Here is a 17,865-nt window from a genome sequence, read left to right as displayed (position 1 = left end):
AAAATAATTGTTTTTTTTTTTGGGATATTTTCAGGACCATTAAATTCATTTTTGATACTACAGGGAGCAAATTTCAAATCATTTTGATGGACCCATAGTTAATGGATTGTTATAAGTAACACTTGAGTTTAAGATACCCAACATCCTCATACTTAATTCCATTTTTCCAACAAAACCTGGAATATGATTGTTTTTATTTCGAGCGAAATGGTGAAGATTCATTTTATGGTTAATATTTTATGGGTAAAGTTCACATACTTCCCTCAAACTACCACCCAATTGATAATGTTCCCCCAAACTTTCAATTGTGACAATGTACCCCTCAAACTATCAAAATATTGTAAATATCCCCACCAAAGCTAGCAAAAAGATCAAAATGCCTCTATATATTTATCAATATGACAAAAATACCCCTAAAATTCAAAAAAAAAAAACGAAAATTTTAATTTTTAAACGATTTTTTTTTAAACCGAAATTTTTATTTTAAAAAAAAATCAATTTTTATTTTTTTAGATTTTTTTAAAACATGTTTTAAAAAAATGAAAAATTTATTTTTTTTAAACGAAAATATTTTAATTTTTTTTAAAAAAATGGAAATTTTTATTTAAAAATTATAAAAGAAAACATTTTAAAAAAAAAAAACATAAAAACAAACCAAAAATTTTCAATTTTTATATTAAAAAAACAAATCGAAATTTTTAAAAAAAATTTCTAATAAAAAGATTTTTTTTTTTTTTTTTTTTTTTTTTTATTTTAGGTTTTTCCAGAAATTTTAGTTTTTTAGTTTTTTTTTTTAAATTTTTCTAAGGGTAGTTTTGTCAATGAGGGGGACATTGACAATGATTTTGTAGTTTTGGGGGTACATTGTCATAATTTAAAGTTTTGGGGGAACATTGTCAATTTGGTGGTAGTTTGAGAGAGGTAGTGGACTTTTCTCATATTTTATTTTGTTGCATTTAATGATGTACATGGCGATGTGGCAACAAATACACAAATAATTCTTTCAAATTAATATAAACCCAAAAAAAAATGATTTTATTTATACTTTCACTTAAAATATGACAACCAGTTGACCATTTAAGACATTTAAGAGGTTCTCAATGCCTTAGCATATGATATCCATTGCGGTCATTCAAGACATTTTGCATACTTGAATAGTTTTATTCCCCAAACACTTTAGTAATTGTTTTTTTGCACAACATTCTCAATATGAAGTCACAATAACCTTTCATCAACTGCTATATATCGATTGCTTTTCAAAAGCAGTTAGGGGTTGCCACTCTCATCAATTAGGGGTGGTCAACCAACTCTCTCACCCTTTGTTTTTTTTACATGTCCGAACAAGGGAAGAGTCGAAGAGAAATGGGGGTGGAGAATTCAAATTAGTGACATTTGCTTCATGAGACGTGATCCTCAACGAATTGAATTACTCATTGGAGACTGAAACAAGAGTTATATAACATTAACTGATTGATTTGATGTGTCATATCATTAGTTAATTAGACGATAAGTTAACATAGAGACAAGTTTAAAATTGAAGAAAAAAAATAAGAGCTTAATTGTCGAAATTAAAAACCAAATGATTAAATTGAGATCGCATTAAAATTTTAAGTTCCCTTAAGAATCTAATAGGTTAAGGTTCCCTAAGAATCTAAGGTCTATGTTTTCTCATAACCTAGCAAATTAATTTTGTTACATGTTTGTGAAATCATTCACGTAACAAATTGGTATAACAACCAGATTGCTTAATGGTAGATCCAAGGGTGGATTAGATTGACCAACAATTTTCTTGTCTCGTTGCAATAAAACTAAGCAAATAATTAATCACAAACTTTGAGTTTGGAAAATGTTCTAGATTCCCTTAGAATATAAAAAATATAGGTTCCATTAGAATATAAGATTTAGGTTCCCTCGAAACTTAACAAATTATCACGTTGCGTGTTTGAGAAATCATTCGCATAACAAATTGATATCAGAGCCAAGTTGCTCAATGGCAGATTCAATGATGGATCAACTTGAGCAGCAATTTGCTAGGCAATAAAAGTAAACAAAGAATTAATCACAAATATTTTGTTTGAAAAAAGTCTTAGGTTTCCTTATAATCTAAAATGTCTAGATTTCCTCATAACCTAACAAATTATCTCGTTACGTGTTTGTGAAATCATTCACGTAACAGTATGATCATCACCAACAACAGGAAAAAGATTAAAAAAAAAAAATCAAAATAAAGTGACAAGGTAAAAACAAGGGACGGGGCTTTAGGTATTAGGCTTGTTGATGGAGAATACCTTACGCCACTACTTTAGAGGGAGCCAGTGGTGAGACCGATGATTCCCATTCGACGCTCAAGTCAATGTTTAAGGAAAAGGGAAATTTGCAAAGCAGTTGGTGAATTGATTAAGGCGTAACACTATCAATTTTCTTTGTATCATTTTAAAGCTTATGTGACGTGGTTTTTGATAGCATTGGGTGCATAAAGATTTTTTTTTTTTTTTTAAGAGAAAATTATAGTTTATCCCCCCAAAGTTGTCAGCGATTTGCAATTCCGCCTCAAAAGTTTCAATTTTTGCAATCCACCCCCTTAAAGTTTCAATTTTTTTCAATTCAGCCATTCCGTCAGTCAAAACCGCTTTGACTCGCACGTGATCACTTAAGGCGTTTTAGTATCGAAAATGCCCCCCGAATATTATTTTCCACGTTTTGCTGTCAACCACCTCCGAATCTCTTCCATTACAAATCTCCCATGCTTCTCCCTCCATGTTCTGGTGTGCTGCAAGCTCTTTAGAGATTCAATGGTAGATTCTCTCAGCCTCTGCGCCACTTTCGTTGCTACTGTCTTCAAATTTTGTTAGTGTATCATTTCCTTCACAAATTCATCCAATATTTTCGGAATCTGTCTGCTTTTCCATCAGGTATTGTTTCTTAAGATTTGAAGCATACCCATCTGGTTTCTTAATAATTTATGTCACGGGTTGCCTCCACACTGTTGTTGCCCCTCTACCTCGCCGTTGCCTCCAAAAGGAAGAAGATTGATCTTTCCTTAGCCAAATGGCCCAAATCTCACAAAACTGTTGGGATTTTGGCCAGATTCAATCCCGAAACACCTTGGAAACGACAATGGAACTACCAAATTGAAACAATTGAAACAATTAAATCCAAGAACCGAAGTCCTTACATTTCACGCATAAACAACCGTAATTCAAAAAAATTCTCAAATTTATCACAACCCAGTACAATGTGAATGATCAAACATATGATTCTAACATCTATTAACATAAATCAACCATCAATTCCGATAAATTAATCTTCGCTGTCGTTGCCAGAGAGGGATCAATCTTCTCTGTCGTTGCCGGAGAATGACCTTTGCCGGAGAATCCAAGAATCATTCGTTCAAATGAACAGAGGAACATAAAAACAAAAATGCCTTATTCCCAAGACTTGCTTTGCCTCGTCCTGCAAGACCCTTCTCACTCATTCTCGTTTCTTGTTGACCAATAGCAGATCGATCGGTTTGGCATGGAGAAGACGAGGTAGGCGGAGAAGAGGAGGTGGGGATGGGGGCATTTTGGGAAAAAAAAAAAACCAAAAGTGATCACGTGACTTGCACGTGATCACTGTCCCGTCAGTCAAAGCCGCTTTGATTGACGTAATGCTTGAATTAAAAAAAAATTGAAACTTTAGGGGGGTAAATTACAAAAATTGAAACTTTAGAGGTAGGATTGCAAATCGCTGACAATTTTGAGGGGGTAAATTGTAATTTTCATTTTTTTTAATCACGTCACATAAATTTTGGAGGGTGAGAAATAGACAGGGGTAATGATTAGAATTACTGAAATTAGGCAAATGAGTTCCGCATTTTAGGTTGTTTGAGGTAAGCGAGTCTCCCCAACTTCCCTCTTATAGACTGCTTGAATTTATGTAAAATTCAAACAGCCTATTAACATAAATTTTTACTTAAAAAAAAAAAAAAAAAAAAAAAAAAAAAGAGCGGGTAACAAGGTAAAATAAATAAAGCAGTGAATAGAAAGAAAAGAAGAAAAAAAAAAACAGTGAATAAAAAATCCAAAAGAGCATTCAAGAGCCCGCTCTTGGTCCACCACCTCAATTCAGAAGCGCAAAGAGCCAGGATCCCTAAAGCCTACAGAGGAGTCAAGTGAGAGAGAGAGAAAAACCAAAAAAAAAAAAAAAAAAAAAAAGAAAAAGAAAAGAGAGAGAAGAACCACAACATCAACAACAACAAAGCAGAGCAGCAACCGGCCACTACTACCTTCCTCAGGTGCTCCTCTCGTCCCTCCTCTTTCATCGATTTTTTACTTTGTTACTTTTTCATCTTTTGGACCCATTTCCACTCTTTCACCAAACCCTCAAAAAAATTTACGCACAAAGCAAAATGTCAGATCTTGGTTTCTTTTGATTTTTCAAAGAGAGTGATTTTGGCCTTAAAACTGTGGCGGAAATTGAATTCCGCTTTGGGAGCGCTCGAATGTGTGATGGGATTGGGGTTTAGGGTTGGAGGTGAAGGAAAGGGAAATGGGAATCCACGGGATTTGAAATTCCCAATCTGTGGATCCGCGACGAGAATGCCTGATTCTCGATCGGAGAGCCGGGCTGGCACTGCTTTTTAGGTGATTATGAGGCTTCGGTTTTTACGTTTCTGAGAAAGAGGAAAAAAAAAAAAAAAAAAAGGAACAGTTTTTGCTCTGTTTGGTTGCTCGGAAAATGTAAAAAAAATGGGAGGAAAATTTTGGGATTCTGATTGTTAGGTTTTTGTTGTTGTTCAGGACACAGGACTACAAAAATGCCGCCACTTGGTTGAGCCTTATGCGAGGTAAGTTTTGGAATAGTACTTTTGAAAAATCTTTATTTTATTTCGTTTTTTTTCTTTTTTGTGGGTGTTGTAGAAATTTCTTAGCAAAGAATGGTGTATTAAGAAAATGGAATTTTTATATTTTGTTTAGAACGAGGTTTTATTGGTGTATTTTTCTCAGGTTGTTGTGGATGCTTCTTTCTGAGACCTACTTGTAGGTTTTAGTGGTTAAAAATGGCAGAGTCAAACTCGGTTGATGTGATTCTGGAATTTCTGCGAAGAAATCGGTTCTCTAGAGCTGAGGCAGCTTTGCGCAGTGAGCTCAGTAATCGTCCTGATTTGAATGGGTTCCTTCAGAAACTTACGATTGGGGACAAGGATAAGGACTCGGGTAATACGGTAGAGGAGGCGAATGGGGACAAGCTGGTGGTGGAAAATCCAGGGTCAGTGTCTCGGGATAGTCGTGAGGTTTCCAAGGAGTTAATTGTGAAGGAGATAGAGTGCGGGACGGGTAGAAATGGGTCTGAGAGCAAATGGAAGAATGCTGCTTCTACTGGTGAGCGGAATAAAAGTAATGAAGCGGTTGGGACGAGTGACAAGGGCTTCAGTTTCTTGAAAGGTTCGGAGGACACGGTGCTTGATTTGTATTCGTGGAAGCTCATTCCTAGTAATGGGCCTGCTGGAGCTTATCAGAATGATGGTACTAGTAGTACTAGTAACATTTCGGAGCTTCAGATATCGGGGCAACCGAAGTATCATACGAGTGAAGCTCCTGATGCTGGTAAAGCCATTGTGAAGACTGGGGAAGAGATTACTTTTTCTGGCGACAAGAGAACTTCATGGCTTGGAAGTACTAGTAAAGCTAATGTGGAATCCAAGTATGAGAAAACCCAAGCAAGTGAGCCCAAAGAACTTGATCAGCAGCTTAAGGCTAGTAGCATATACTTCAAAGAAAACTTTGCAGATAATCCATGGTCAAGAAGTGAGGAGCCCACGAATTCTTCTTCTGATTTGTGGAAAGATTGCTCTGTCAAGACTGTTTTTCCATTCTCCGAGGGAGATGTGTCAACTAGTTATGATATTATCGCAGGTTCTGACAAAAAAGAAGGAAGGAGAAAGTCAGAAACGAGTGATGTTAGGACAGCAATAAAAGAGCAGGTGGATGAGGTGGGAAGAGCCTTGTACTTTGGCAAGTCACAAGGGGGTTCCGAGCAAAAGACCATCAGCAGCTTGAGTTTTCCTCTGGTATCTGAGAATCAGAAGGAAGAGTTTCCTAGGTTGCCGCCTGTTAAACTCAAATCAGAGGACAAATCATTGAATGTTAATTGGGAGGAAAAGTTTGAGCGAGATGGACCTGGTGCAAAACTCACCAGTGCTGATAACGCCTTCCTGATAGGTTCATTCCTGGATGTTCCTATCGGACAAGAAATAAACTCTGCAGGTTAGCTCATTTGATGAAAATGATCAGATGATTTCCTTGCTTACAAATATCTATATTTTTTTTATCAGCAAGTGAACTAGTTAGTTGATTATTTGGGTTTCATTTCCTCTACTTGTAATCCAATTTTTGCCTTTTACTCCATTTGCAATTCTAGTTCTTACTAGCCATCATCTTCCATTCTTTATCTCTTTCACGTTTCTAGTGGTGATATATCTGTTTGGGTCCCTTGTGCCTGTGGCTTGTTATTCATGTTCTAGTGCAGTTCTTGAGCTAGTTAGATGTATTCAATTGATCATAATCAGTACTGTTATTGTCATTGAAAATCTCCTTGGGAAAAGTAGTTCGCCATTTCTAAGTCATTGATGGCTACTCAGCAGTGAGTTTGAGGTGGTGGTAGCGTTCATTTGATGAACTGTTTATTATATATGGATTAAGAAAAGAAAAAATGATTCACTAAGATTTGTGGAATTGGAAAATGATTACTATTTCAATTTAATTATTATGGTACTTGTCAGAAGTTTTATCATTTTAATCTTATGAAGAGATGTTGTCCTTGCTCTACTTTTTGCAAGATTCGATCAACCTTTCAAGTCTCTATTAATGTTTCTACTTTTTTCTTTTAATTTATTTTCAATAATGTCCTAGATGATTCAAACCAGTGAATCTTGTAGTAGACGTGGGTTCCTGTATTTTACATATTCATCAAATATGATAATGCTGGGGCTAAGTAGAATACCAGAAACATGGAAGTTCCCAGGTTTTGTGGTCTATGGACCAAGAAGCTATTTTTCATGAAGTGTCGATTGAAACTGCTCAACATGTTTCTGTTTCTCAGGAGACTAAAGAAATGAACAGGGAGCTTAAAATTCAGTAGTTTAGCCACTATAATATTATCTCATTAATTGTCTAAGTGTTTGCCATATTGGAAACCTAGAGTTTTTGTCTTTTTTTTTATTGTACAAAATATATCTCTAATTCACCTTAATGAAACAAAAGTACAATGTAGTTGGCAATGGTGCCGATCTTAGTATTTCTGTAAATGATTGCGGTTTTATTGATTTTGCATCACTTGCAACCATAAATAGTGGCCTAAGCCGTCCCATTAGAAATTTATGGAATATTATGCTATATATATCATAGCAATATACTTGAAACTCATGATAGCATGTGCACCTGTACATGCTTATACTCTTAAAGACTTGACTTATAGGAATAAATGCAATAAATGAGGAATTGTAAATGGTATTTATTTCCAATTTTGTATCTTTTGGGTGATCACTTAATTAGCTACAGCTTTTGCATTAATGATCAGGTGGAAAAAGGATTGCAGGAGGTAGTTGGCTATCTGTAAGTCAGGGAATTGCAGAGGATACATCTGATCTGGTTTCTGGTTTTGCCACTGTCGGTGATGGATTAAGTGAATCTGTTGACTATCCAAATGAGTATTGGGACTCTGATGAATACGATGACGATGATGATGTTGGATATATGAGACAACCTATTGAGGATGAGGCCTGGTTTCTAGCTCATGAAATTGATTACCCAAGTGACAATGAAAAGGGTACAGGGCATGGCAGTGTTCCAGATCCACAGGAAAGAGCTCCAACCAAAGATGAGGATGATGATCAATCTTTTGCTGAGGAGGATTCTTACTTCTCTGGTGAGCGGTATTTTCAAGCAAAAAATGTCGAACCAGTTACAGCTTCAGACGATCCTATAGGGTTGTCAGCGACTGACATGTATGGGAGGACTGATGAGAATGATTTAATTGCTCAATATGATGGACAGTTGATGGATGAAGAAGAACTGAATCTGATGCGTGCAGAACCTGTCTGGCAGGGCTTTGTGACTCAGACGAATGAACTCATCATGTTAGGGGATGGGAAAGTTTTGAACGAGTGTGGAAGGTCGCGGCTAGATGATATTTGTATGGATGATGATCAGCATGGTTCGGTTCGATCAATTGGTGTAGGGATCAACAGTGATGCTGCAGATATGGGCAGTGAAGTACGGGAAAGTTTGGTTGGAGGCAGTAGTGAAGGGGATCTAGAATACTTCTGTGATCATGATGTTGGGATTGGTGGGTCTAGACATCCTCATCATGACTTAGACAAGAAATACATTGATAGATCAAACAGGGATAAAAGGAAAACTACTAATCAAGAGGCCAATAAATATGTAGTTGGGAATGATAAGGGTGGAAGCATACAGATGAAAAATCATCCTGATGGGGGATTTTCGTTTCCCCCACCATTGAGGGATGGACGGCTGGAGCAGGCAGGCGCTAGTAAACCTTTATGGTCAAACAACAGCAATGCTATTATCAGTGATGAAATTGATGACTGTCAAAATGCTGTGGTGGGCTCGGATAACATGCTTACTTCATGGAGGCGGAAAAGCAGTGATTCTTCACCTATCAAAAGTTCCAGGGATGAGAATAATGCTAATGCCCTGAGATCCACAGATTCTACTCCTTCTACACTCTCTAATTATGGTTATGATGAAAGAGAGCATGCGAAGCAAGAGGAGGACAAAAAAATTGGTTCTGCACGGGAAGAAGATCCAGCAGCATCACTTGAGGATGAAGAGGCAGCTGCTGTGCAAGAGCAAGTAAGGCAGATAAAGGCTCAGGAGGATGAATTTGAGACCTTTAACCTGAAGATTGTGCATAGGAAAAACAGGTATGTCTTATCCTACATATTCATCTTTTTGCTAGCTCTTATTTCTTGTGTTTGAGGTTCTGCCATTTACATCTACGTAAATTGCAGAATATTTTTAGTACTTTGGAAACTATGGTCTCATTTTTTTAGTTTCTCGTTTTTCTAGATTTGTGCCAATAGCATTCTCTCTGATGATGTCCAAACCAATGATCTATGTTTGATTTATGGTGGATAGCTTGAACCTGGATGCCAACTTCTTTATTATTGAAACATATATAGCATATTACTATGATCCATATATGGACTAGGTAATGTCAATTAAACTGAGATAGAGCTAGAATAAAATGGAGATTTACGCCGTCTCTGTTAGAGCTTATTGATTAGCTTATCCTATAACTAGTTATATGATTCTAGGTGATCCTTCATTGTGAGGTTGCAACATAATTGCGGAGTGCGCTTTCCAGTTGTTTGAAGGGTGAGCGAATTGTTGGTGAGTTGGAGGGGACAATTGGGAAGCATACTGCTTTGAAAATATGGAGGTTGGTTCCTTTATGTTTAATGCGGTGCCTTTGGAGAGAGCGGAACGCAAGGAGCTTTGAAGATCGTGAGAATGGATTATTAGATCTGAAAAAGATGATGTTACAATCCCTTTATACATGGAGAGTAGCACATAATAGTTTGCTTGTTTTTAATTTCAGAGTTTTTGGAATTTTGTTTCTCTCTTTCTATTTTATAGGGGTTCTCTTGTATACTTAATGTGTAATAAGATTGCGCCCTTTTGCACTTCTATTGTATTTATATTACTTCTAAAAAAAATATGACTCTAGGTGATCCTTGAGCTTTAGCTAAAATGTTAACTTTTCCCTCCATATGAACGGAGAGGAGGGTGAATTTGTGAGTTCAAAACCTAAGGTGCATGTGTGACTTAGCAAACAAATGACTCTAGGTGGTCCTCTTTTCATGAGTATTATTCAGTGTTATGATGGTTCCCTCAACTTTTTCCTTTTGTTCTATTTTTGGTAAGCCTTCAACTTGAAAGTAGTTGTGGTTGGCAAAAATACATTTTTACAGCTGAAGTAGCAAATACACTTAATTAAATAATAGTAGACATAATTAATCGGTTGGATTCTGGTTATCTCATTCATAATTAATAGGTCAACGCAGAACATTTCAGAATGAATTCTTTCATGAAAGGTTCTTATAGTATTGTTTTTTCTTTTCTCTCCTATGAATGGAACATATCAAGGAAGTATTTGAGGCTTTTTTCAACTTATAATGATCTCTGGCAATGTTTGCAGATCGTGGTACCTTTTGAAGCATTTTGTTTACTTTCATCTTCCCCTTTTCATGCCATGATATAACATCTGGCTCACTGATATTATTATCTTTGAAAACATGGTATCTCCTTAAATGTTTTGTTGTATTTTCGGCAAAAAAATTTGTATTGCCTGTTTTCTGGTAATTGTAGTTTTAGATTGCAAGCTGTACTAACCAGACTTAATGTGGCATATCTCCTTTGTTATCCAATTGGCACCTCCACTGCCCACAGCATATGCTGGGAACTTATTTTAACATCACTTATTTTGTAATCACTGTTTCATGCTGCCAAAGCAAGCAGACCTTCCAGTTTATACCCTTTTCTCTTCCCTAGGAGATTATGTAAACTTATGTTGTTTTGTTGCTCAGAACTGGCTTTGAGGAGGACAAGAACTTCCATGTTGTTCTAAATTCAGTCATAGCTGGGCGCTATCATGTTACTGAGTATCTTGGGTCAGCTGCATTCAGTAAAGCTATACAAGCACATGATCTGCATACGGGTATGGATGTCTGTGTAAAAATTATAAAGAACAACAAGGATTTTTTTGATCAGAGCCTTGATGAGATAAAGCTTCTCAAGTATGTGAATAAGCATGATCCTGGTGACAAGTACCACATTCTCCGATTATATGATTATTTCTATTATCGAGTAAGTGAAAATATTATTCAACTTGTTATTAGTTTTACATGCTATTGTGAACTTTATGGTGGATTGCTGATTTATGCATGTCCATGTACTAGGCAAATTAGTTGTTAAACTTATCTGTATCGCCCTTCACTAAATATAAAAAATGAGAGTTTGCTCAAGTCATAAGAATACCTGCATATTCCTGTGGGCTTATCTTCTAGAGCTGGCTGTCAGATCCTGTCACATTCTACTTGGTCCCTTGTAATCCTGTCCTGGCCGACTTGTTCCCTACTAGGTCTTCAATCACTTGGGAAAATTCGGTGGGTCTATCTTCTTTAAATTTATCAGGTAGTTGATAATTTGTCCAAAGAACAGAGAGCTTTAAAAATTATGTTTTAAATTTTGTTAAGCTCGACAGTTTCTTTGATCATAAAGTTTAAAATTACTTCTAACAGCCACATTTCCATGGAAACTACTGGTGAAGTGGGGTTCATTAACTCCTGAACAACTGTTCAGTTTGCATGATGTTCGTGATTGCTAATTTTTTATAGCAGTTCCTGACCCAGTCAGGCTCCAAATTCAGTGCTATTTGTCATTCTCTTCCTGATGCGTCTATGTCAAGCTCTTTTACTAGAGATTTTTTTTTTGTTATGCATGTTATTAGAACTGTTAGTTTGCAATTTGGCATGCTTTCAAATAGATGATTTTTTTCAAGCAAAAAATCAACATCTGCTGATTTCATATGGAATCTGCCACATCTTGTGAATTGCAATTGTCATATTTGGTCTTGTTTGTTTGTTGATGCCCTGCGTATGATTTCCCTTGATTTTGCAGGAGCATTTGTTAATAGTATGTGAACTTCTCAAGGCAAACTTATATGAGTTTCATAAATTTAATAGAGAATCAGGAGGGGAGGTCTACTTCACAATGCCAAGATTGCAGGTTTGTGGGGTATCTTTTTCTTCTTGGGACCTTTTATGTTTTTACCGTGCTGGCAGATGTGCTTATTTTGATTGGATTTTGCAGTCAATTACCATTCAGTGTCTCGAGGCACTTCAGTTTCTACATGGCCTTGGTCTAATACATTGTGACTTGAAGCCTGAGAATATATTGGTGAAAAGTTATAGTAGATGTGAGGTGAAGGTCATTGATCTTGGGAGCAGTTGTTTTGAGACAGATCACCTCTGCTCTTATGTTCAATCCAGGTCCTATCGTGCCCCAGAAGTTATCTTGGGACTTCCATATGATAAGAAGATAGATGTATGGTCACTTGGCTGCATCTTGGCAGAACTTTGTACTGGCAACGTAAGTGTTGTTATGCACCAATATGTACATATATGCATATCTGCGTATGAATTATGTTTGTATTTTTTATTTCATTTATATCATTTTTTTCTTGATTGTAAGGAGTCTAAATTATACAGTGTTTTAAAAATCATTTTACTGCCTCAAGCTTTTATTTTCTCCTTTTTTTCATCTTGTATTTATTATCTCTACTGAATGTAGAATTTAAAGGATTGTTTTGAATGTATTTGGGGCAACCAATTAACATGAAATGTAGTGGAAATTTAAAGGGAAAAGTACATATACCCCCTCAAACTACTATCCCATTGTCAATGTCCCACCAAATTGTTAATTGTATCAATGTCTCTCATAAACTACCAAAACAATGTCACAGTCCCCCCAATGACAAAATTAGCCTCCATAAAATTAAAAAAATTCTTAAAATTATAATGAAAACTCAAAAAAAAAAAAAAAAAAAAACTAATTTCTTTTTAATTAATTAATTTTTTTGTCTTATTGAAATTTTTGTAAGGTCATTTGTCTTTTTGTTGGCCTTGGGAGAACATTGACATTGTTTTGGTAGTTTGGGGGGGGGGGGGGGGGGGGGGGTGGGGGGTGGGGGGGGGGCATTGACACAATAGTTATATGGGGGGACATCGATAATGGGATGGTAGTTTAAGTAGGTGTGTGTGTACTTTGGGATAAAATTGACTGAGTTGAAGCAGATGCCAATTCATACATTCCAGCGATGGTGTTAGTATTGATACTGGTTTAGATGTTATAATTTGATTGCATATTAATTTCATAGGCTTCCATAAATATTGATCCTTCATCAACAGCTGTGTTTGTGTAGAAATAAGATTTTTTTCAGTAATTATTTTGATGCTAAATGATCTCTATCAATGATGTTGATATTATAATTACTTTCATTTATAGATCGTAGTGGCTATGGCCATGTACTTCTTAAAGGTCGAAGCAATGGTGGAATGCCAGAATGTAAATATTGATAATATGTACATGTTTGTATGCTTAAAAGATTTATATTTTAAGACTCCTTTGGGCTGCTGCCTCAGATTGTAGATTTTCAAACTTTCATGCTTTCTTAGAGCTTTTCTCCGCTACTTTTTAGGCTTCTCTCTTGTATACTTCTTGTGTACTTGGGTTGTGCCTTTGCTCTTTTTTATGAATTCGGCAATTACTTATTAAAAAAAAATTATTACACGTTCAGCAAAGCAAACTTTAATATGTAGGAAGTTAAGGGAGGAACCCACATAAAGATGCACAGTAGACATGATTTCCTGGATGATCTCAAGAAAGATTAAGCTTGGAGCCATGATATCTTCAAGAGAAGGGTTGTCTTGCTTGAAGGTGGTTAAATCTTGTTGGAAAGAGTTGATTAATAGTAATATGAGCTGGGATTCGATGGTGAGAGGAGAATCTGATTCTGTGTAGCATTAAGTGGATGAGTGCTGGGAAACTAGTAGGTTGTAGCGAATCAGTGAATGAGAGTAAATACAAACTTGATGTGGATTGAGATTAAAGGAGGATGAGAAAAGACTTTCATTGGATATTTGGGTTGAAATGAGAGTGATAATTCTTGTAGAACCAGAGAATAGAGAGATGGAGGAAGAAAAGAACGAGAGTATATGAGACGGGGATGTCAACTACATCTCAAACAAAGGCCACTGTTCAATTCATTTATTACATATTTGAAAAGTGTACATCTTAAAACATTTACATAAAGGAGGTTTCTGTTTAGTGAATTATGTAGCTGCCTACGTAAAACAAAGAACAGCAGCTGCCAGCTAGTACATCTTACAGTCATGACAGCTGTTGTCAGCCAGAAGCAACTAGGTTTCTTCATCCACCACGGAGGGTGGTGATCCAGTGGACCGGGCTTACTCTCAGAGGGTTTGGTGGTTAGTAGATCTGTAGTTCTATGCTTAGGGGCGCCATTCTTTGACTATTACTAGGCTGTCGCATGGGTTTTCCACTGGGCCTTCGGTGGGGTGCAATTTCGACTATGGTTGGATCATTGGGATGAAATAGGTCTACTTGCAGCAGGGTGCAGATAGGGGCTGCTCCCACACAGGGTTACGACCATAAAAATTTACCCCAGTACTATACATAGGAAATAAATTCCTAGCTAACAAAATTTACCTCCCGTCTTAAGTAACTTGGACCAAATTTACCTCAGTACAAAATTTTAATACCTAGCTAACAAACTCCTAAAGCCCCATAAAAATTTAGAATAGAAGTTTTCTTGATAAGCTCTTCAAAATGGGTTGCTAGACACCATCTTTGCTAGTTGCTGGAAACAACTGAGGTGGCCCATGGCTGTACAGTGCTTGTGATTGGCTTGGAGGCATCATAATCAAGCCCTTCAAAATAGGTTCCAGTCATCTCCTTTGAGGGTTGTAGTTTTTTTTTTTATTTACTTATCTGTAAAATACAGGAGGGATTCAAAAAAGAGAGGCTCAGTATATCCTGGTCTTCACAATCCATTACTGTATATAGGAAACAAATACATCATTCTAGATAGGGACAGCCGTACCTTTACTTGTGGCCTTTTCTAACAATATCGTTCATTAAGCTGTTTGGCATTAATTTTGTGAAATAGTTTGAATTAACTTTGCACTGAAATGCTACTGCTTTATGTTATTGTTGATAATGCATTAAATTTAATTGTCCCATAGGGAAGAGATACTTTTCCTCTGCCTTGGTTGTTTTGCTGCATCACTTGATGTGCAAGATCGATTGACCATTTCACCATCAATTTTACTGAAATTTGTAGTGGTTGATTATTTTGCTTCGCCCCCCCCCCCCACCCCTTCTCTCTCTCTCTCTCTCTCTCTCTCTCTCTCTCTTCCTTGATGCTGATGCAAGTGGTTGAAAATGAGTTTTGCCATGGTGTAGGTCCTCTTCCAAAATGATTCACCTGCAACATTACTGGCTCGGGTGATTGGAATTATAGGTCCCATCGATCAAAGCATGCTTGCCAAAGGACGGGATACATACAAATATTTTACCAAAAATCACATGCTTTATGAACGGAATCAGGTAAAGTTGTAACTGAGGATATTCATCTGTTTAATACCTATAAATTGAATGTATTAGAATTGTTCAATGCCTAATTATACTTGGATGGGAACAGAAAAAGACCTTGACATAAAGAAAAGGTTGTTGGGCAGGTTGGGTCTTCCCTAGTAAATTGAGTCAAGTATAGACATGGGTGTTAAGCACGCAATATAATTGGGTACCTTTGTATACTCCATGTGTACCTTGGGACGCCTTATGCTTTTAATAAGACTGGTTATTATTTATCAAAAAAAAAATAATTGGGTTATAGATGGTACTGGGTAATTGTTGACTGGACCCATATGTGTTCTGTCATAATCCAACATTACGCATCCCTTTTCTACCCATGATTGTCAGAAAGCAAAGTTGCCACTTCAGCGGCTTCAATTTTCATTTTCTCTATATGCATGATTAGAGCTTCATCCTTAAGGAATTTATATTTCCCGTTTAGATATTAGGTAACTTTATGCTTGGGGGGCACATACTTTCCTGGTCCGGCTTTCATCAAATAATTTCATTCTCTTCACTTATGCACTTTTGCAACTTGTTTATCTCAAGAGAATTTGGTACATTCTGGGACTGGTAGATGAGTTTGCCGTAATTGTTACAAATGAGTTGAAATTACTTTTATACCTTGAAATTTGATTTTGTCAGAAATTACCTTCATCCCTTGAAACTTTATTAGTCAAATGTATCCAACTCTAAGCAGAATTCTCATAAGTAGTAGTTTTGCTTATCACATGTGTTTTGTTGACAATGTGATTACAGTTCTGATTCCTACTCTGTTAATATTTGTTTAAATGCTTTAGGTATTTTTATTTATATGATGATACATAAAAACAGTGCTATTTTGCTATTCTCCAGGAAACAAACAGGCTCGAATACCTGATACCAAAAAAGACATCCTTAAGGCATCGATTGCCAATGGGGGACCAGGGCTTCATTGACTTTGTTGGTCACCTACTTGAGATAAACCCAAAGAAGCGGCCTTCGGCTTTGGAGGCGTTGAAGCATCCATGGCTTTCATACCCGTATGAACCCATATCATCTTGAACCGTTTGAAGATTCTCTAAGTGAAAATGGCAGGTTCCAGGTGCCCTTGTGTTTGGGTTTGGGGTGTCCTATTAAGGGGGAAGGAGCCACTTTTGATTTCTGGCTGAAATTGGTCATCCATTGAGGTGATCTTCAAAGAGACATTGCTCCTTGCATCCCTGCACAATGCATTGAAAGGCGTGTTTGGTTTTGTTGGTGATGCCTGTCTTTCCTTCCCCTTGCCAAGTTGTATTCCAATTTAACCATAATCAAGAATGTATTTTTGCACGCTGTGTATTCTTAGGTGTTTCTTTATTTTCTTTACTTTGTTTGATCTCTGGTGGAAGAAGAAAGTTCAAAAATGTTGTTGTACATGATGTGTGATAATTCTTTTAGGCTATTAGTAGTATCTTGTGAGATGGCTTCTTCTCCAATTTTGATTCTATCACGACACCAAAGTTACTGCATATATCAAGTGTGAAGCCAACAATGACAATGTGGCCATGAATCAATCAATGCACTTTCTTTGGGTTTTTTTTTTTTTAATCTGTTCATTTAGCATCAAGCCCTGGTTGTTCCATAATGGTGTTGAGGAAATTGGGAAGCGATTCAAGGGTGTGGACAATGCATGTACTGGCGTGAGTTTTCCCTAGCACTGCATGGCTTTTTAGGCTATTACTGTAACACCCTCCTCGAAGATCTTATGGATAGTTCGAACCAAACACAAGGATACAAGAATTTCATAAATCGAAAATCATTCTTATGTTTCTCGTGTCAATCTAAGAATGAGGTAACTTCTAAAATCACTATTGGCATTGTAATTGATTATTATTGAATTTTGATCAAATGATAATTTTAAAAGTCATATCATTCTTGAAGTGATATAAGAGGGACACAAGTGATATTTATAATTACTCGAAAATTAGATCAAATTAAACATATCTTTATAATTAAGGTAAATATCTTATTGCCCCCTTGTTGTTTAATTTTTTTATTTGTTGTCCCCTAGGGTTTATTTTTTATTACTGAAGGTACCTTTAGTTTGCTTAAAGACGGAAATGGTATTTCCGTCGAAATTTCATCAAAAAATTGACGGAATGTCACGCCAACATCAGTAAGGAACTGACACGTGTCCTTATAATTAATTTAAAAAATAATATATATTTTAATTAATTAAATATAAATTTTAATGTTTTTAATTTAATTTTTTTTAAAAAAATTTTAATTATAGGGACATGTGTCAGTTTCTTATTGGTGCTGACATGGCGTTCTGTCAAATTTTGGATGGAGGTACCATCTTCGTCTTTTGGCAAACTAGATATACCTCATGTGATAAAAAATAAATCCTAGGGGACAAAAAATAAAGAATTTAAACTATAGGGGCCAATAAAGTATTTAACCCTATAATTAAATGTTAAACTTTAGTCATCCATGTACTCATAACACACACAACGGAAGCAGCCAAGCAGGCACATAAAACCATTACATTTAAACCCTTGATCAAACATGTAAGTGTTGTTGGATGCATAGAAGGGGCTATAGCCTTGAACATTATACTGTATGCCTTGAAGACAATTTTAAGAAAACCGTTATATTGACATTTTGAAAAAAAAAAAAG

The 17,865-nt window shown here is 36.2% G+C and overlaps 1 protein-coding gene across 2 annotated transcripts; it reads left to right on the top strand.

The window, feature by feature from the left end:
• Positions 1-4,098: 4,098 nt before the first annotated feature.
• Positions 4,099-16,786, top strand: LOC132185888 (uncharacterized). Of its 2 annotated transcripts, none has more exons than XM_059599694.2 (9): positions 4,099-4,276; positions 4,782-4,828; positions 4,989-6,248; positions 7,561-8,929; positions 10,595-10,874; positions 11,688-11,795; positions 11,880-12,158; positions 15,054-15,197; positions 16,080-16,786. In XM_059599694.2, exons 3-9 carry the CDS (start codon positions 5,042-5,044, stop codon positions 16,266-16,268), a joined length of 3,576 nt encoding a protein of 1,191 aa, XP_059455677.2. In that variant the 5' UTR covers positions 4,099-4,276; positions 4,782-4,828; positions 4,989-5,041; the 3' UTR covers positions 16,269-16,786. The 2 variants fall into 2 exon arrangements, with proteins under 2 accessions (XP_059455677.2, XP_059455678.2); XM_059599695.2 differs by lacking the exon at positions 4,099-4,276 and adding an exon at positions 4,283-4,625.
• Positions 16,787-17,865: the final 1,079 nt, after the last annotated feature.

Source organism: Corylus avellana, chromosome 7, assembly GCF_965113065.1.
Source record: "Corylus avellana chromosome 7, dhCorAvel1.hap1.2, whole genome shotgun sequence".
Classification (NCBI taxonomy): Eukaryota; Viridiplantae; Streptophyta; class Magnoliopsida; order Fagales; family Betulaceae; genus Corylus; species Corylus avellana.
Note: the sequence above shows the minus strand (reverse complement) of the source record. Positions and strands in the feature narration are given on the sequence as shown.